The 20,950-nt window shown below is 47.7% G+C and overlaps 1 protein-coding gene across 3 annotated transcripts in view; it reads right to left on the reverse strand.

The window, feature by feature from the left end:
* Positions 1 to 20,950, reverse strand: part of Dpp6 (dipeptidyl peptidase like 6) — a 749,167-nt gene that overhangs the window by 411,409 nt on the left and 316,808 nt on the right. The window contains exon 1 of one of the 3 annotated variants that reach the window (XM_055612950.1): positions 8,917 to 9,313. The exons of the other annotated variants lie outside the window; for them this stretch is intronic. Within the exon in view, the coding sequence (XP_055468925.1) occupies positions 8,917 to 8,973 (57 nt within the window). The 5' untranslated portion in view covers positions 8,974 to 9,313. Of the gene's footprint in view, positions 1 to 8,916; positions 9,314 to 20,950 lie in introns of those variants that run through there. 3 annotated transcript variants of the gene reach the window in all.

Below are 20,950 nucleotides of genomic sequence, written 5' to 3' on the forward strand. Positions count from 1 at the left end.
CACCCTGAAGACACTAGAGAAGGGCTGTCACCTCCTTCCCATACCTGTCTCAGCTGGTTTCATTTTCGGAAAGGGTTCTGCAATTAAATAAAAAATACAAATGTCACTGTGCCCAAGAATGATTCAAAACTGAATAGTTCACAATTTTATGGAACAATCCACCTCAAAATGGGCATGAGCTCCTGTCAGATTCTGGGAATGCGAAGATTCACTCATACCATGGCCATATCAGGTTGCAAAGTAAGTGCCCATTAAGTAAGTAGATCAGCAGCACATAATAAATGCTCATTAAATAAGTAGACCCAAAGCGTGCCTCATCAACCCTGACCCACATCCGTGCCTTTTCCCACAGCAACGGTGTGCCAAGAAGGACCATTTCCCAAATGTGGTAAAAGGCTGGATGCACCTAGTTCCCCAGGAGCAGAAGGGAGAGCAAGGGGCAGCAGTCGAGGGTGTCCAGACCACAGGCTCTTTTCCCAGCTCCCACCAAAGGCTGTTGGCAATGCAAAGGCAAGCAGCCCCCCAAACCCTTGTAACAAGGAGCTAAAATTGATGCTAGAAGGAAGGGGACCTCTGAGGTACTGACACTTCGTGATGTTTTTAATGGTAGAACAGTCTTTCCGTCTCGTCCTTTCATCATCCACTAATGCCTCAGAGCTGGAGAGAGCAGGCTTGATTTTGTTTGGTAAAACCAGACCCAGGAATTCTGCATGAGTTTCGCTAGACATGTCTCTTGGGATATTTAAAGAAATAAACACACACACACACACACACACACACACACACACACACAAACACACCATACACATGCACACATACACACGCGCACGAATGCACACACACACACCCCCCACATGCATACACACATACACACATGAATGTACATGCATGCACACCCACCCACATGCACACCCAAACACACACACACATACAAACATGTGCACACATGTGCGTTAAGATACCCTGCTCCCTCCAGGTAAACTGGCATTTGGTTCTTAAATCACCAATCCTCTCAGCTTCGTGAAAATCAGCAACTTGGCCAGGCACAGTGGCTTGGGAATCTGAGGGAGGAGAACTGACACAAATTTAAGACAGCCCAGGATACATGGTGAGACCATCTCCAAAGATCAGGGGGGAAAAGAGAAAAGAAAACCAGAAACATCTAGCTCTAGGGTCCATCATTTTTCATCCAGGGAGACCAGCCGGGTGAGACAATTCCACTCCTACTTCTTGGGTCCAGGTCCAGCTCCCTGCTCAGGAGAAAAGAAACCCAGACACTGCCCTCTCCAGTGGGATCTTCCACTAGGCTGCTTCCTCCCCTGCTTCCAGAATCATACTCGCCTTCTGAGGCTTGCACTGAACACACCACATGCTGAGCTGGTGAGGACCCGCCCAGGTCATCACTTCAGTGATGGTACTCACACCACGCCCATGTGCCCCAGGGCACCTCCTTCCACAGAGCTGCTCCCCGGACTTTCGGTCCAAGGGCAGCTAGGAATCCTGCCCTCCTGGCCTGGAGTCATTCCTGCCCAGCCCTTCATTCTCTGCCTTCGGCTCATCTCTGCCTGGGGTACCCATTTATCCAAATCCAACTCTGCCTCTTACCCAGCATCTGCCTGATAAATGGATAGCACACTGGGCAGGCCATTAACATCAGCAGCTTGATCATGTCTCTGTGCAGGAAGCAGCCTGGGGACTCACAGTCAGTGTCCTCTCTGAGAAGTCACGGGACAAAGACTGCAAGAGCCTCAGATAGCCCATGGAGGAGAAATGCTGCCTCATCCGAATAAATAAAGGGAGATTAAAGCCAGAGTACTTTAGATTTCTAGAAGAGAATGAAAAGGCGTGTGGAGAGTCGGGGAGGGGAGGCATGGTTCAAAATAGGATTGGAAGGTCCAACCAAGCCCTCTGGAGAACAGGTGACCAAGACAACCAAAAGAGATCACAGAGCACTTGAACAGTTTGATCATTGTTTGAGAAGAGCCCTGCCTACTCGTGGTTTCCATTCTTCAATCAATAGTAGGTTTATACCCACTTTCTATTTCCCGCCTCCACACAAACAGGCGCGCACACAGGATGTTCCAGAAGCCCCTGTTCTAGAGAAGCAGCTCCACCCATGGGGATGGTGCTCAGCCTCCTGAGGTCTCCGATGGAGGATGGCAGCTTTGCTTAAGTTCTGGCAGAGGAAGTTAAATCTCTTTAAAAATTGATCAGAGACTAGTAAGGGAGTAAGATGCAACCTGTCACTGGGAATTAGCAGACATCACTGCATGGGCAATGTGCTTGCTCGGCGCTGCTGGACTACAGAGAGGGCCCGTGGCAATTCCCACCACCGCCTCTGCCGAGAGACAGTGCTCTTGAAGAGAATGAGGTGACTGGCTTGCTGCAACCTGCAGCTCGGTTCCCCCAGCAGCACCAGGAGCTGCTGTGTGGCACTCGCTTGACAGAGGTCAGCTCCACATGGGCTCTGAGTCACAGGTGCCCAGTCATGCACAGACTGCCTATGACTTAAAGAGCCAGGGTTCTCTCTGTTGAGTTCTGGACTGAGTCTTCCACTAAATGTCATGACCAAATACTTATCATTAATTCCAGCTGCAATGCCACAGTTTTCTACCTAAAATCTGAACCTGTAGTTATTCCACTGTTTCATACCCAATGCTACCATAAAATTCTCTCAGAGAGGAATACATTGCACTGTGTCATGCATTCCTTTTTTAAGTGTTTTTTTTCTTTCTATTTTGTGTTATCACACAGCACAACTGGGAGATGGGCACATATGATAGCAAAAGTCATGTCCGGGCAGAGGACATTCTAGCCACTGTGGAGACACAGTAGCGGTAGAGTTCTGAAAACAGAAGGAAAGGTGAGAGCCAGCTTCCTGCAGTCTGGCCCTTTTCTGGGCTGTCTGTGGAGACCTCTTTAGACTCCTTTCTATGTTTCCCGCATTTAAAGGTATTTAGGCACTCACACTCAGCAAGACCTTGAGGATATCAGCCACAGAATTACAGCCGGACTGAGCTCAACTGGCCTAGTCATCTATCATCCTGCTCACAATCACAGAGAACCAGACCAAAAGCTTAAGTAAAGCCACTTTGTCCCAGCAAACCATGGCTCTCACAGACATACAGCCTCCATTCAACACCACAGCTTCTCACAGCGAGGATAGAAAGCCACATACAAACTGCACGTAGGCGGTCCCTTCTCCCCAGAAGCAGCACTTTCTTCCTCAACATGTGACCTCTACATGAGCAGACTCTTCCCTCCTCGTCGATGAGGTAGGGAGATAGGAGTCCTCTCTGTCTACTGGATCACATCCAGAAGTGTCACACACACGTCACTTTGGCTAGACCTTCTGAAGAACACCGAAAAGCCCTCGTCAACTCTCAGCGTCCCCAGGTGCCCTGTGTATCATTGGCAGGTCTTAGCCACGTCACCCACAAACAGCAGTGTTGGACTGCTGGGTGGTACTGAGTTTTAAGAATGCCAGTATAATGTAGTAAAACATGGTTACTATTCAAGAGCACTTTCCAGTAAGTAAGTACACTGCCGTCCATTCTGTGACTCTGGAATCACCTAGGAGATACACTCTCAGGGAATGGGGAATGGCTAATCCTGAGTAGCTAAGTGAAGTGGGAAGATCTACCCACTGTGGCTGGTACCATTCCGTGTACAGCATCCTGGGATGAATAATGAGAAACGGAGCTGAGTGCAAGCCTTGGTCTCTCTTTTCTTCATTGTGGATGCAATATGACCAAACTCCTGCTGCCTCAACTTCCTCCATGATGGACTGTACCCTGGAACTCTGATCCAAAATGAACTTTCTCCTTCAAGCTGCTCTTGTCAGACTATTTTTATCACAGTGAGGGGAAACGTTAGGCTGCTTATTTCCATTGTTCGGTGTGGCACAGCAGTCAGTCTGGAGACTGCTCCTACCATCCTCCTGCAATCTGGGCTTTCACTTAGCGTACCAAGCTACCCTTCTGAGCGGACTTGCTTAGCACACTTCATGATACTGACCCAGAAGATTTATAATTACCTAGAGCCTAGTTCACTGGGTCTGCCAGCCGGCGGCCAACTTCTGTGCCGTGCAGTGACAGGGTATAACATCTTCCTATGAAGGCAGCACGTGGCAGCCGGCCTCCTTCCTCCTCGCAGCACACCGAGACTGCCCACTCTCCCCTGCAGCAGAGCTTCAGTGCTGTGCTCTCTAAGGTGACTCTGCATCCGGGGACACCCACGTTGTCCTCAGGAAGCCTCCCGGCTCCGGCACCTCACTCTGGAAGCTCACAGGCTCTACAGGGTTTGCCCAGCTCTTCCTAGTGTCTTACCCACTGAGCCACAGAACTGGAATCTACTCGGGTGGTATTTACTTCCTGTGAATGTGGTCCTGACAGTCATTGACACCAAAGGTACTTTTTGGATCCTGGATGCTTTCTTCTCCTATCGTGACCCTGCAATAGGTCAGATCTTCCCTCCTGAACACTGTACATTGCTTTTCTAGGTTTCCTCGGTCTCTCTTTGTACACTGATACCACATGAAATGCAGGCACCTCAAACTGCCTTTTACTGTAACATGATTACACAAGAAGTTGAACTCTTATGGTTAAACCCAGATTCTCTCATCAAATTCAAAACATTTCTCTACTGAGGCATTTGTTCAGGCAAATGATTTAGCCTGCCAGTCAATGCTAGATTCTGAGGCCCACACTTTAGCAGGCTAATGGACACTCCAGGGCTGTCTGGGATTGATAATGGTCACAAAACAGAAGCAACTGAAAATAATGGGCACATCCCCTGACCATTAACAGCAGACCTCAATCCTCTACAAAAGACTCAACACATAGCCCCAGATTCAAGCTGACAAACTGAGCACAAATATTTCCACAGATGAGACTTTGGGACAGTCTTTTCATGGAACACATAACTCACACACTGAAAGATTCCCACCACCAGAGGGGTATGTAATATGCATCTTTGAGATCGTCACAGCTGTGACTTTGTGACATACCTGTTCGGGTGCATGTGTCCTGAGCATGCCCATGTTTGTGGATATACATCTGTGTATATACATACGGGCCCACACACACACATCCATACATCATCTATATCCCTAAAATATTATTCCTGCTCAGTTGCTGAGCAAATGTTTTACGGCTCATTGCAAAAATCCAGAATGAATCCTTCTGTCTTCTCTTATTGAACAGCATTACCGATTACTGCTTTCCAATTTTAAATCATTTGAAACGGGGATAGCATATGTTAAAATAAATCTGTTCTTTTAAAAATTTAAGTGGAGATATCATTTTAATTTGTTTCTCCAAGGCAGGATTTAGTCTTCCCCGTGAGAACTCCCTAAATTTGAACCCAAGCATCCTTGTGCTTTCTGCTTCCTCCTCTTGGTCTCTGCATGGGAAGAGAATGAGAGGACACCAATGGGGATTCAGGTGTCACCAGATATCTCAGTCCCATCTGAGTGACCTCCAAAGAGCTCGAGTAAATGTATCCCATACACATTAATGAACATTCTCTCCCCAAACATTTCTGGGCAGATTATACTGCACTTAAAAACAGACTTAAGGCTGAGAAGGCTCTGATGGTGATGCACTTGCCATGCAAACCTAAAGACCTGAATTTGGATCCAAGAACTCATGTTAAAGCCAGACACAGTTCATGCAAGCACCTGTGATCTGAGCCCACTCTGGAAGGAGGTGAGGTGGGTGGGAGAGACTGTCCGGAAGCTCATGGTCATCTCTTCCAGCACACATAGCCATCAGTGAACAAGAGACCCTAATCTTAAACAAAATGGTCCCCTGACCACTATACATACTGCAGCATGTGCGTGCATGCATATATATATATATATTATATATATATAATATATATATATGTATGTATATGTATCACTCCACACACACCATGGAATGTACACCCCCAAACATGCATACCATGACATGTGCATAACACCCCTGCAAACACACACACACACACACACACACACACACACACACACACACACAAACGCACGCGCGTTCACCATCTCCAAGGAAAAAGAGCAATTGTGTTCAGAAAGTCCCTTCTCCCGTTTATTCCAGTACATCCTTAGTTTAAAACTAAGTGCTTTAAAAACTAAAGCACCCCCAAACTCATTATCTATATCCACCTATCTTACAATGGTTTTTAGAAAACTGGGAGAGCCATATTAATACTTGGGAAAATAATTGATTTTATGCCTTTTCCCATTTTTAAATTAATTTGTGCTGATTCTCAGAATAGAGCGGTCATTTCTTCCCTCCCTCCATCACGTGACTGGTACCCAAATTTCAGGGCAGGTGGAAGAGGGGGGTACCTGCCCTCAGCTTATTGAGAAGAAATAGATTCTCTATTATAGCAGCCCATACACTTTCTAAGGAAGCTGCAAGATGGGCCTAGGGCCTCACATTACTGCTTTTTGGTGTTAGGGTATGAGGTGAGCAGACCCTAAGATTCTGATGACTCCAAGAAGGCCAGGTATATGTAAGCACAGCCAAGTGAGTTCACAGAAAACCAACAGCTAAACCACAACCAGGACACATTCTCTCTTAGGACACTTGAAGCAGACTTCTCCCATAGGCTTCCATGAGTCTCTGTTAGCCTATTCCACCAGCAAGAGGAAACCGAAAGAAAATAAGCAGCTGAATTCTACTGTCTTCACCACAAACTGTTTTTGGATTTTTTTTTGCTTATGTTTGTTTGGTTTGGGGGGGTAGTTTTGAGAAAGTGTCTCATTTTGTAGTCTAGGCAGGTTTTTAACTTGTAGTGATCCCCCTGCCTCAGTCTCCCAAATGCTATGACCACAGGTGTGAGCCGCCACACTCTGCTACATGGAACTTAAAAGAAAAATGTATATAACTAAGGAATATGACACATTTTATCTTATTTACCTTTTGTGTTGGGCCAGTTAAGATTATTGTCAACACACTTTAAAACTGCATGCATAGCCACGTTGCGTGTGGAAATGTATGTGTGTGTGAGCATGAGTGTATACAAGCATGTTTGTGAATACATACATAATTTTAAACTGTACAACTCTGGCTCCACCCATTTTGCTTTTCTCTCACTACTCCTAGGCCACTTTTTATTGACTCCACAGGGTCAGCTCTGTGACATGCTTAGAGTCAGGAACAGGCCACTAGAAAAAGAAGGAAAGGACCTACTTTTGCAATACAAGAAAAAGTGGCCTCTGGAGTTGAAGCTGCCTTCATGTCTCAGCAGACACCAGGCTCCACAAAATAACCTGATTCTGAAATGGTCTAAGCTCACACCAAGAGCTTGTGCATCATGCATAACACACTCCCTATTCAACCACTGACATTCCTATGCATGCTAAGACCTAGTTATTATGAGAAAATCACATGGAATCCAGGAAAGTTCCTCTGCATATGGAGGCAGGACCCTGGGTACCTGATCTCTGCTTAGAACTGTAAACAGCAGTAAGCATTCTCAAACTTATGACCTCTGCCCAGAAAAGCTCAGTGTGCATTGATGCCATATCTAGCAAGGGAAGAGACTATAACAAAAGGAGACTCCCCTATGAGATGCTAATTTGGGGCAGAAACATTTCTTTATGGAGCAGACATTGCACGCGATGTTTGCAAGGAGGAAGGCTTGCTTCGTCTGCTCTGGACCTGTCCAGCTGGGCTGAACATTAACCCTTTCCCAAATGCTCACACTGAATAAGACTTTTTAGATTTCTAGTTTTGCAAAAATGTTTTCCCCAGGAGTAGCAAAACTATATATGAGATTTCTACATTTTGAGATAAGACGGTCTCCTTAAAAAAAAAAAAAAAAAAAAAAAAAATTCAGAAAAATTGGCTGTGAGGAGATGGCCCATAAAGAGAGCTCCCTCTAAACACAGATTCAAACTTGTCTCCAAATAGTTGATGGGGCAGGGTTTTTTTTCCCCCCTCACACACTGTTACCATAGAAGCTCTTTAAGAGTTCTAGGAAGGCTTCCCTTCTTCCTTTCTTCGCCTTAAGCTGGCAAAAGTGACCTAAGGACAACCTAGACCCATGAGGGAAACCGCATATGCTGTCAGTTTACTGAGCCAGCACCAACTGCTGTGCCAATCCGGTAGAGTCTCCTGCGGTCTGCTTTAGAGACCTCTTGAGGTGAAGGGGGGTCAGACAGCCCTTCAGACCCTCTAGGAAGAAAGCTCCGTTATCCACAGCACTCAGGCGTCCATTCCCTACACATGCCAGAAAGGAAGCCTGTTGGGGCAGGAACAGCTCCTCTTCCTGGAGGACTTTAAGCAGGCCTAAGTGTCCTCGCTGCCCTGTGAGACCTACAGATCTCAGCCAGGCTCACCTGCCTCCTGGCACATCCTCATTATTCCGGTAGCATGTTCTCTCTGTCCTCAGGAACTCAGCCTGTCCCTGCCTCCACAGACACTCTGGGGAAGAGGGCAGGGACAGGAGGCATGGTAGGGGAGCTCCTTTACCAGGCATGCTTGCTTCTGACCTGTCTTAGAGCCACAGCCAAGTCCCTTTACAGCGTCTCCACCAGCCTGATCTATGTATGTTCGCCATGCCCTTCCTCCCCCAATTACAAAGTAGTTGAGGATAGTCACAACTAACACAGGTTAAATGAGGCAGCCCCAAAGAGAGAGAGGCCTTTGTCCAAAGCTGCTTGGGCAAGTCCACCTTGCTTCTCAGTTATTGATAAAGCCAGGGGAGCCTTTAAAACAGAGGGGGTGGAGCAGGGTGTGCTAACCCACACATCAGCCTAGGGGTTAGAGCTACAAACAGACAGCCAATCTCTGTCAGAGACCAGATCTCTCTCTCTCTCTCTCTCTCTCTCGTGCGCGCGCGCACACACACACACACACACACACACACACACACACACACACACACCACACGTACCCCCAGCAGCCTCACCTGATCTTGCTGCTGTACAGATTTTCCCGAGGCGCTGGGTTCCTTGGCGGTGGTCATGGTCTGTCTGGACAGGAAGGGTCTGACTGTGACTTTGGAGGCACCAGAGACGGAATGGTAGGGTGAGGAGGAGAGCGAGTCTAGTCCATACTTCCGAAATCACCAGGTTTTGGGGGGGCGGTGGGGGAGGGAGCTGGGACGAGCAGCCTAGTTTGCTGTTTAAATGCAAAGAGCAGAGACAGGCTCCGCAGAGGAAGAAGCTGCTGCTCGGTGGGGCTTCTCCAATTAGCCACAGCCTCTGCAATCGCCACAGAAACAATAACTGCTTAGCAACCGGCAACTGGCGGCTGGGTGCAGGCAGGGGCCCGAGTGATGCGCGCTGCTTCCCCACCGCCTCCTGGCCGCGGCCGCGCAAAGGCGCATGCTCCGGCTGTGCTCAGCCTGGCTGGTGCTGGGGCGGGGGCCGCGGAGGGGCTGCAGCCGGTGGACGCTACACAGGCGCCCAAGCACCAGCAGCCTTGTCATTACATCTATCACCAACCCATCATGAATCCAGGGCACCGCGCGCCCCCGTGGCTGAGCTAGCTGCCTGCAGCAGTACTGGTCCTATGGCTCCCACCTGGGCAGGGGAGTCAAGAGGGATGCACAGTCTTTTTCCCTATCCTTGGCTACAAAATGCCGGCGATTAGCGGTTATTGGAGAGGCAGGCCTCCCTCTGTTTGCCCTGCAGGTTCTACTCTGACAGGGATGCTGCTTGGTGTACCTTCGGTCTTTCTTCACAAGTCAGAAAACTTCGGTTTTGCCTTTAGAATGGATAGTTTATATCAACCAAAAATCAACCAAAGCCAAGAAGAGTTCAACCTGTGTGGTGCCCTCAGAGGCCACCAGCTCCCTGCTGCATCTGACCCTCAAGAGAAAGTCAGGCAGTATGCAGTGCCCCAAGGAATGCCTGGGGCCTGGGCCTCCATGTTGGACTCAGCAGGGGCTCCTACTAAGGGGAACTCCTGCTTCCTGCTGCTCTGGCAGCAAGCAGGGTTAATTAAGCGGTTTCAGGATGGCTCCTGACCCCGCTTCAGGGTAGGTAATGCCAAAAGCCTTTCCCCTCAGCAACGGCTCTGCTCAGTGCTCTCTCTCTCTCTCTCTCTCTCTCTCTCTCTCTCTCTGAGTCTCTCACCTGCTCCTGATCCCCAGTTCTCTTTCCACTTTCAAAGCTTCTGGCTACAGGTAGCCACTTGCTGGAAAGAGCCTGATGATATCACTAATGGCCACTAATGACTTTCGGAATTGTGTCCTGGGGCCTGGGTAGCACTGATCTGATTTTGTAGTTAAGTTTCCACTTAGCGGGATTTTTCAGAGACACTGTCCTGGAATCCAGCCCCTTCTGGAAGTCCAGACCCCAGCCATTTTACAAGAACAACAATTGGTCATTGACAGGCAAATTACAGTTCTGGCAGAGACCTGCCTGCTCTCTGCTCCGGGTATTTGATCAGTACTGATTCCAATAACGTTTACATGATAGCCAGTAGTTTGCTTACACTGTTGGCAAAGAGGACAAGAGAAAAGACCATGTTGAACTTGCCACTCAGGAGCCCACTTCAGTCTGTCTGCATTGAGTTAGCTGCCCCTCCAGTGCTGGCTAGGACTAAGACAACATATAAACACCTGCATTATTTACCATCACAGCCCTGTTGACCAAGGTGCTTAGATTCTAATTGATCATCAATGCTGCTGAAAGGCAGGTGCAAGACCATGGCTCTAAAGCAGACTCTATGGAGGGGCTTTGTACAACCACAGAGTTTGTGAGTATAGAAGGTGCCTGCCATACCATGGTGGCATCCCTGGTCCCGAAAGCTGCTGTGGCACACTTATCGTTAGGGCCCAGTAGCAAGGCCGACAGAAAGAGGACCATACAGTGGACCAAATGGCCACTCTTGGCCTGCACCTTAGTCCCTTAGGAGCTTAGTAAAAATCAACAAAAATCAATAGCACCTGCCTCAAGCTGCAGTCTCAACACAGCTTGTTGCCCAGAGTTTCTTCTTTGACCAACTTGACTGGCACAGGTTAAATTCTGAATCACCATCTGTGCCATCTCAGGAAGGATTCATTGCTCCCCTCCGAGGCTGTGAGCTGCTATCTACAAATAAGAGCAACAGCAGAGCTGAGAGCTAGCCACTGTCCCCAGAGACCTCAGTCCAATGAATAGTGGTCCCCAGGGATGCTGAGCTATGCACTATGGGCATATAGGAAAAACTCCTTCAGTCTCTTCTCACTTCACTTCTCAGTAAAGAGCTCAAAATAGTATGATACATCCAAATTGAATATGGTCATCATATACAATTTGCTGACATTTGTGAGATGGCAGAAAACACTTTGAAGGATTTCCTGCTGCTGGCCAGGGCTGGCTCCCAAGCTATTCACCCCCCGCCCCTCAGCCACCATCCACCAGCTTTGTCCTCAGGAGTCATTAAGTGGAAAAGTGCTCAACTGAGTATGAGAGGGGGCCCTGGCCATGTTGTTCTCCTCAGACCTCTGTGGGATTCTCTGGTGCTGGGCACCCAGATACCAGCTTTGTAGACTTGACCTTGACTGTTTTATGGGTGAAAGAGCAGGGATTTCAGCCTTATGACACACTGCAGGTGGAACTATGCAAATGCAGGGTAAACCTTATATCCTTAGGAAGTCTCTAAAATATCCTCAGAGAAACCAGTGGTGTTTGACTGCTGGAGGAGAGGGCAGAGGGGCTTGCTAATGAACAGACATAATGACTCAGTTTTGTAAGATGAATACATTCTGAGATCCGCCGTAGAGCGCTGAGCCTGGAGCTGACAACGACGCACACCATACAGTTAAAAACCCATTAGTGGGGTAGATCTCATGAGTGTTCTTGCTACAGTAAGATGAAAAGGGGGTGTCTCTTGCTGATATTTTACAATTAATCACAACCTCTTTGTAGGAGAAACACTGTACTTAAGTTCATCTTCTGGAGTTCAGGTCTTTGCAGATTACTATACTTGCAGAGAACCTCTGGCCTGGTCAAAACTAAGTCGTTTCATGCATAATTACAGGTACCTTCTTCAAGTCCTCCTTCAAAAATGTTAACAGCTAGCAAAGAGCATGTGTGCCCTGCGAGGCAGCAAGATGCAGACTAAAGATGAGAACTTATCTTGTCTCTGCAGCAAATGGCAGAACTGGCATTCACATCCCTTTCTTTGATCTTTTCTCACCCTACACACTTGCAGGGCCTTTAAAAAGTGTTTCCCAAGTGCCTGGGCAGGAGATAAGCTCCAAGTTCTCCAAATAAGAGTTAGCTTCCTGGCCAAGACTGCACCAGCTTGCTAGGCAAGAGCTCCTCGCTAAGGCCTGTTTCTGGTATCAGGGAGAACCCAAGGTGAAGAAACACAAGGCACAGTACCTAGGTGATCTCACGCTGATCTCAGCCCTTCCCTGAGAGAGACTCTCCCTGTGAGGAGGCGCCCTTCTATTTGGCAGGGAAGGTTTTCAAAGCGGCCAGTAAACACACATAGCAAAGGCTGCACAGTGTCCTGTCTGCGGGCTCAGCATGGTGCTCACTGGCTTGGATGCACAAAGCCACAGAGACCTCTTACTTCCCACCCCAGTTTTACTAAGGACTCTCTGATCCCTGAAGCCAGCCTTGCCAAATGGACCCTCTCCTCCAGATGTGTGAGTGGGCATTGGCACAGACACAGCCAAGGCTTGTCCGTGGACTGCAGACCTGGATCCCAGCAGCTTCTCACATTTTAAATTCTCATACACCTAACACCGAGGAGCCAAGCAGACACAAGAGCTTGGCAGGAGCCAAGCCTCACTCAACTAACAAGTGTGTACTGAAGATGTACTTTATGTAAACAGCAGAAATCCCACTGGGAAGGACACATTGGGAGGCAGAGGTTCAGGCGTCTTAGCGGTGAGTTGCACAGATTTTGCATTTATCACCTGCCAGAGAAACTTCTTTTTAACGAATAGTTTCTTGAAAATATAAATGACTGTGGGGCAGCAGATGACTGATTGAAGCAGTTCAAAGAAACCAGTAGAAACCACAGACACTGATAACACTAGCAAGAGGGATGGGGCGTGGCTAAGCGTCACGATCTCCCTGTGTGCTTTGTCACTGTTGACATCCTGTCTGGAACGGTTGGCCTCTGACAGCAAAGCTGTGCCCTGCACACCTGGAAGTTTGGTTTAAGTTTGACCTTGCTACTTCCCTGAGTGCCAACCTTCTGTCCCGGGGACTCCCTCCATTTCCTCATGCTTGGGTGAGGAACTGTGGAAGGGCCAGACAGAAATAGCATCTGAGGCTTGGAGATCTGGGCAGGCAAGAATCAGGGGTGGAGCAAGGAAGCAAAAGCAAGTGGACCTGGACTACCATGTTGGGAGACCCCGATAAGCCTAGCCTGGGGAAGAGGAGGTCTGCTCATGTAAGAGTGACCAGGATGCTCAGAGCCCTTTCTCCATGCTGGTGGAACACCCTATCTACTATCTATGTATCCACCATCCATCTCCTAGCTTGAGAAGTCTAGCAGCAGATGCTGAGCCACAGAGGGTATCACTGATGAGGACACTGAAGGCTGGAGCAAGGTTGAATCCCCAGCCATTGACATCATCTGAAGTCCTCAACAAAAGAAACACAGCCTGGAGTTTTCCTGCCACCTCCTTGTTTTAAAGTTTCCTCCTTGGAAGACCAGCCCCAGCATCTGTGCCATGGCTCTGCCTATTGTCCAGTGCAGACCCATGCTGAATTTCAAGAAGCCAGGCCAGCCTCTTATTCTTTTGTGAAAGCTTGACCACCATTTGCTAGACTAATGGATACAATCTTCTCTTCTAAAGTGCCTGGCTGGGAAGCACCTTGAGCCAGATGTAGAATGAGAGCAGGGGGCTGCACCAGGTGATCTGGGTTTGCCTCATTCTCAAATCGTTTCTCTATTTTAAGAACAATAAGAAGAGTGTCGGGTCGTGGGCTGTTCTTGGTACCCATGGTCTTGTAGACTCGTGTTGTGAATAAGAAATGCCATTGGCTTCCTTTGAGCCAGGAGCAGTGCCTCTCTTAGGACCAGGAAGAAAGAAACAGAAAAATGAAAGAAGGCAGGGTAGATGGTCCTGGCTTAGGCCATTGATGATCATGTGCTCTGAGCCCCACCTCTCCAAATTTCAGCGTCATGTCTTATAAGCAAGGGAGGAGAAAGTCAAAAGAAACTAGAAACCTCCCAGTGGCCTGCATTTTACTATTACTTGTCCTATCCTATTTGAACTTCATAACAACCCTTGGAAGGAGCTGTTTGAATCCTGTTCATGGATAGAGCACAGAGGGAATGTGTAGACAAGGCCCTCACTGATAATGATAAAAGGCTTTAAGCATCCCATGTCTATTCCCTAGCTTCCTACTCTCTCTGCTGTACCACATTCTTCAGGTTATGTTTTCCTAAAATCATTCTCAGCTAAAACTCTACCCATGAGTCCAAGGTTGACCACCAATGTCCTAAAACACTCACTCTGTTCTGCCACAGGACTTTACCATCAGCTCACAGTTATGACCACACCCAGTCTTTGGATGGGGCTCCCCAATAATAATGGGAAAATAGTGGTATGATATTTGCAAACCACATTTCAAAATCCTCAGGTTCAGCTCCCAAACCATTCATTCCCTTCTGTCTTTCTTGGCTGTCCCTAAATGAGTTTATACTTCTTAGCACATTTGTATAGCCAGGGCCTGCTGGCCCCAGGCAGGGTCTCACACCATGCCTGTCCTAGGCAGGTCTGCACATGATGGTTGTCTTAGCCAGAGTGCCTCATGATGCTAGGTGACCTTGGTGACAGCAGTGCGACAGATGCCTTGCTTATGATTTTTAATGGCTTTGACTAAAATTTCTGGGGCTGTTCAGTCAGCTCTGGTTTGGTGCCAGCTGTGGAACAAGCCTTCACACTATTTGGGGGACACACATCAGGGCTGGCTCAGCTGTCACTACTGCCCTGCTAGGCCCAACGACATGTCAGAAAGATGTCCTTATGAAGCCCCCAGGACACATCCTATGGGTCCTCACTTATGTCTTGGCTTTTCAGTACCTCTGTCCATCTATGTGATCCCTGGACAATAACTTCTGGTGTAAAAAGGATTCTTTGTTCCCAACGTAGAAGGCTTTCCCCAAAATTTCATAGGAGATGTTTTACTTTTAGCATACAATGATTTAAGAGGCAGATAGTTCCCTGAAAAGGAGAGTCAACACAATCCTGACTGTCCCACTTTGCCAAGACACATCTGATTTGGCTTTGGAGACTGGTGCGAACGGAAGCGTAAATGATGCTCAACTGATGTGCTTAAAGTTAGAAGCCCATGGAAACAACAGGGATCTAAGGCACGAAAGCATGCAACACGGGAGCCCAAGAATCAGGTCACCCCATCAAGGGCTCCTCCCAGTGCCACACACAAAGACCTTCCTTTGCTGACCTCCTATCACCCTTCACTGCCCTGGTTAAACATCCTGCCTGCCTTCAGTCCCCAGAGGTTTACTCCCTCCTTTCTGTGTTTTCCCATCATGCCTTTTGTGTTTCCTGCAGTGTCACTGCTCAGCTGCCTGGATTCTTGGCCTTGTTTTGAATTCCTTTGCACAGGGCCAGGTAGGGAAAGTGCTGTACACCCACGAAAGGCACTAGTGTTGAAGCCCTAATAATTTCCCATTGGTGAATCCCAGTCTTCTCTCCTGCTGGGGCAGGTTCTCAAGGACCTCATAGGGTCACAGGGCACAGTCTCTGAATAACTGAGTGAGAGCAGAAGAAGGTGGCACTGGCTTGATGTCTCGGAAGAAGAGGAACCAGCAGACGGAAAACAAAGGCTAGAAAGACCCACCCAGAGGTGTCTACATTCTTCTGGAGAAGCTATCCCACATGCAGCCCACAGGAAGGGGCTGAGGAAACAGTTCTGCAGTGGCTGGGGCTCTAGCTCTGCTCCAGCCCCATACCAGTATTCAGCACATTCCCCCACTCCAGTTATAGACCATTAGAACCCAGAGCCCCACAGTTCACAGTGCCAGGAAGCCTCCCTTCCACACTGCAGCTGCCCCAATTCCCAAAGGAGGAGCTATGAAAGGAGGGGTAGTCACGAGAGAGAAGGAAATGCCTTGCACATGGCACATCAAAAAAGTAACCCACGTGGAGGATATTTCCATTATTCCATCCAGCCGGCATGTAAGTCAGATAAGAGATGAGTTTCTTTTTAAAGCCCTCTTTCAGCAAAAGCTACGACAGGTGGAAGTTCTCACAAATTAGAGCTCAGCCTGTCCAATTAGACAGACTTTGTGGGCTGGCGAGATGCTGGGCGGTAGGGTGCTTGCTGTGCAAGCATCAGGACTGGGGTTTAGATCCTAACACTCACCAGGTAGGCACTGTGGCCAGCCTGCCATGCCAGTCTCAAAAGGCAGAGCAAGGAGGTCCCCTGAGCAAACTGCTTAATGAGGACAAACATATTGATGAGCTCTGGGTTTGACTGAGAGACCTTGTCTCCATGAACAAGGTGGCACACGGGTGGAGGATGATTCCCGAGCATCAAGCTCAGACCTTCACAATACAGGAATGCACACACACACACACACACACACACACACGCACACACACAAAATCTATGTCCATAGAAATGTTAGTCAGCTTTCTGTTACAATAGCAAAAGACTTGAAAAAATCAGCATCTAAAGAATAAAAGTTTCCTTGACTCACAACTTTGGGATTTTTAGTTTCTGACTATTTGGCCCATTGTTTTGGGCCTGAGGCAGAAGGTGGAAGCATGTGTCAAAGCTAACTGTTCATTTCATGGCTAGGAATGCCAGGCAGAGGAGGGGAATGAGAGCTCCATGACATGCACAGTGGCCTAAGATCTCTTGCTAAATACCCCTACGGAAGCTCTACCATCTTCCAGTAACCTCACTTGGTACTAAGCCTTAGGCACATGGGCCTTTGGACAGCAATCTAGATCCAAACTATAGTAGGTGTTAGCACCAGTCACCACAACAGAACCAAAGATAGTTATTTAGTAGGGACGTAGCACAAGCAAGAAGAAACAGGTGGCACTCGAGATAACTGACAGGTGTCAGGCAGTGAAACTAACTTCCTCCCTTGCCTGTTGTGGCAATCAGAGTGAAGAGAATGGAACAGGAAATCTTGTGGCCATCGCTCCTAGTGAAGATCTGACCTTGTAAACGGGTAGATGGCACTGAAAACCTGTGCTGCATTCTACATAGAGGGACAGTATCTGGCCAAGCCCTGTGGTCCCGCCCTGTCCAAAGCCTCTTTCCTCTTCCAAAGGACTCTGCTTCTCTTGGAAGCCTTGTGGGAACCTGTGACCACCTGCTACAGCTCAGCTCCTCTCCTCACGCTCACACACCACTCCACACTGTCTGACTTTCCCTTTCATCAGTCCCATCAATAAATGACACCCCTACACTCAGTCAACCTGGGTTCCCAGCAATGGAAGGCACCCATCCAGCATGCATGGGGATCACAGATATGCCAGTTCACACACAGGCCCTGGTGAATGCTGACAGAAACTGTATGACATGGAGCAGGGTGCCCAGGATTCAGTCTAAGCCAGGCTGGAGGCATCACTTGGGAAGGAGATAGGATGGACACAAGGATCAGAGCGCTCTCTATACTATCTTGGTAGGATGAGGGTGATGTCCTCAGCTGATGGTGGAAGACATGAGGTACCAGCAAGGCACGTATACCAGCAATCTAATTTGTAAATGCCATCTTTGTGGAAATTGAAAAAAAATCACAGTTAGGTTTTTTTATACTCTGTGGTTACTACCAGTCATCAAGCTGCTGGAAACAGACAGGTTGCCAGAAGACAGCTACTAGCCAGCATTTAGAACCTGCTGATGGGTCAGCTTGGCAGAGCTGCCTTCAGTAGTAACTGGAAACAGGAAAATCATTTCTAGACCCAGTCTCCTCCTTCCTTGACCTCCTCCTCTGCCTTCAGGATCTCATCTCTCTTCAGCTAAAGCACAGTGGTCTCCTGACCTGTGTGGGCTTCTACTGACCCTCTGAGAAGTCATGGAGTCCGTGTACTTGTTCACACTATTGTATCAAGGCTAGTGGAATAGGCTCTTTTTCTCTGAGCTGTGCATGTCATCCAAAGAAATAGGTGAAAAAATGTTAATATGTAAATATATAAACAATTGTTTGGTTGATTCTGACTGAAGGGCAACCTGTGTATCTCCCTCTTTGGAGAAGATTGAGAGTGACATCAGGGATGGTTGAGCCAATCCGTGGGCATACATTTCAAATGACGAGATGAAGTAGGCCAACTTTGCCCTTCCTATCAAGAATAGGATTCAGAGACACTAAGAGAAGACCACTTCCATGTGTAGAGACACAGGAAGGGTGAGGCTGCAGGGACCAACAGGACAGCCCAAGATGTACAGAAACAGATCTTAACAGTGATGGCCACATACTAGGGGTTAAAAAATAAAAGAGTGCATGGGGTAGAGAGAAGAGGGCTAGAAGAGAGTAGGACCCTGCTTCTGAGAGATGCAGGGGTGTCTGAGGGCCTGCAACCGCCTCATCTCATTTCCTCGGGACTTCAGCATTAGAGCCAGAGATCAACAGACATCAGCTTTGTTGTACAGAGTGTGAAAGACCAAATTAAACCAGCTCTGACCCGTGCTCAGGGGAACATACACTCATAGAGGCTTCCTTTTCAAATGCAACTTGGCTTCCAATTTAATGTCAGCTGAGAGTGATGAACAGGTCAAAGGTCACCACACAAATCAACATGTAAGGGTTTCCGCAGCTTGTTCATCTCAATGACCTCTCCATGTGGAATCAGAGGCAATCTGGGCACACCTGTGACTGCGGCTGAACGCATCCACTGAAAACACAGATTGAGAGTCATCAAAAGAGAGAGGTTACTGTCGGGTTAGTTACTTGTATTGTTTCTTTCTCATTTCCAAGCCTTTGCTGAACACCTGTGACATGCCAGCTACTGTTAGGACAATTATGAACACAGATACATAAAGTACGGCCTGGATTTGAAGGACTCTAAGTTTGGTAGTGGATAAACAAGAAAATAAACATAACTTGTCTGGATAGCACCAAGGTGGGTGTAAGCAGAAGTTTGCCAGTGAAAACTCACAAGGCTACTTGGGGCCTGGGGGCCCAGCAGAGAAGGACCACCAAATGGAATGGCCTTGACCGTGAAGGCTCTGGGTAGCACGTGGGAAAGGCCAGTGGCTAGAGCACCAGTGTGACATGCTCAAATGAGGGTCAGTCTGGGCTCTGAGGATGAGGACACTTAACTCCTGAAGGGACAGAGTCTTCTCTGCAGATAATTGAAAGGTATTAGCTATGAAATACAATGGGCAGAATGGTCATTTGGAAAGGGCAGAAATTGGGAAGTGGTGTGAGGAAGAGATCTCAGTTTGGGAACTTGGGGGAGTGGCACAAGAAATATATAAGAAGCACCTGCATTAAAACAGCAGGGAAGAAGAAAAGGAGAGGCCTGGCCTTCATGAGAGAACCATTGAGAACCATAGCCAACAGGTAAATGTACCACTTATTTTTGGAGACATTTAGCTGCAGCAGACTGATGTCTCTCCCAGGCCCAAAGTAAGGTTGGCCAATTCTAGATACATTTTTCTTTCCATGTTTTCCCCTTTCATGTGCACTTTGGTCCCATGTTTCACTTCCTAATAAGCTTGACTGCTGTAGTAAGCCTAGGCCATGATTCAGTCATAAGATTCCACATTTCACATGGGGTTCTGGGCTAGGGAGGGGTACTCAAAGTATGGGCACAAAATTTCAGTCTTATTCTCTGGAGATGTGTACAGAATGTGTCCCTGTCTTGTAGGCATAAGGTTACTGTGTAATTCAAATGCTGATTTCTATACTCCCCATATCTGGTTGCTATACTAGTTCTGAGAATCCCGTCTCAAGGTTGTGTAAATACTGCTCCCCAATTGTCCCCTGTTATGTCAATTGCTGAGCAGGGGAGAGTATAGGGCTGGCCCTACTGCCAGCCAGAGTAGGAGGAGATAGGGGAGGAGCTAAAAGATTCAGTCATAGGAGGGGTTCAGGAGCCATCAGAAGAGAAGCTAGAGCAGCAAAAGCTACAAAATGCATAGATCTCTGGGGTGTATGCTGGGAGGAAACCAGATTAGTTTAGAGGGTTAAGAATAGAGTAATAACTGTTCAATTATTATGTTGTAAAGCTTATTATTAAACAAACATAAAAGAGACTCAATTATTTGTGTGATAGCTGGGTTAAGAGAGAACCTGAGAAACAAACACAGTTTTATAAAAATAACTGTAACACTGTCTGGGTCTAGCCATAGCATCTAGGACATATAAAGATGGCTTGTAAAATAAGAGTCTCTTTCACCTTCTTTGTTCTCATCCCAAATGAGGTACCTTGCAGACAGAGACTTACCTGCCTTGTTTCCACCCCTCACCAGCACCTGGTATATTGTGGGTGCTTCCTAAGCATCTGAGGCTGTCAAGGCAGGAGAAGGTTGAGTGGGAGCAGTCTTTCAACTGTTGCTGGTCCCCACAAGACTTAAGTCAGCACTGAGCTAGAGAAAAACTCCCCATAACAGAACCAGCCATGGCATGGCCCCAGAACCCCACACAAATATCTGTTCGTCGTGGCAACTGGGGATGTACAGGCTAGGAAGTAATTTTATGGCTTGGTGGGTTTCTGCTTTTTATCTCTCACTCTGGCCATGTGGCTGGGCTGTGCTCTCTTCAAACCATCAGACTGTTCCGGCCCTTCTCTTCTTTATTCAGCAGCCTCTGCTCTGCTTTCCTACTGTCCTGGAACTCTCCTCCCTGCCACTCTGCCCATTCCTCTCCTGAGCTCATCACTCTGCAGCCTTTTCATTCTTCGAACTTAAGCAAAGGGGGTGGAACAATGGTTAGTGCATAGCAAAATGACCATGTTTTTAAAACAGAACGCTGGTGTTTGCGTCACTCGCTTACTCCTGACTTGTGTACTCTGTGCAAAACACTGTCATTCTGTCTCTGTGTAGCTAGATCTCCTG

Source organism: Psammomys obesus, unplaced genomic scaffold, assembly GCF_907164565.1.
Source record: "Psammomys obesus unplaced genomic scaffold, mPsaObe1.curated_primary_1811, whole genome shotgun sequence".
NCBI classification, from domain to species: domain Eukaryota; kingdom Metazoa; phylum Chordata; class Mammalia; order Rodentia; family Muridae; genus Psammomys; species Psammomys obesus.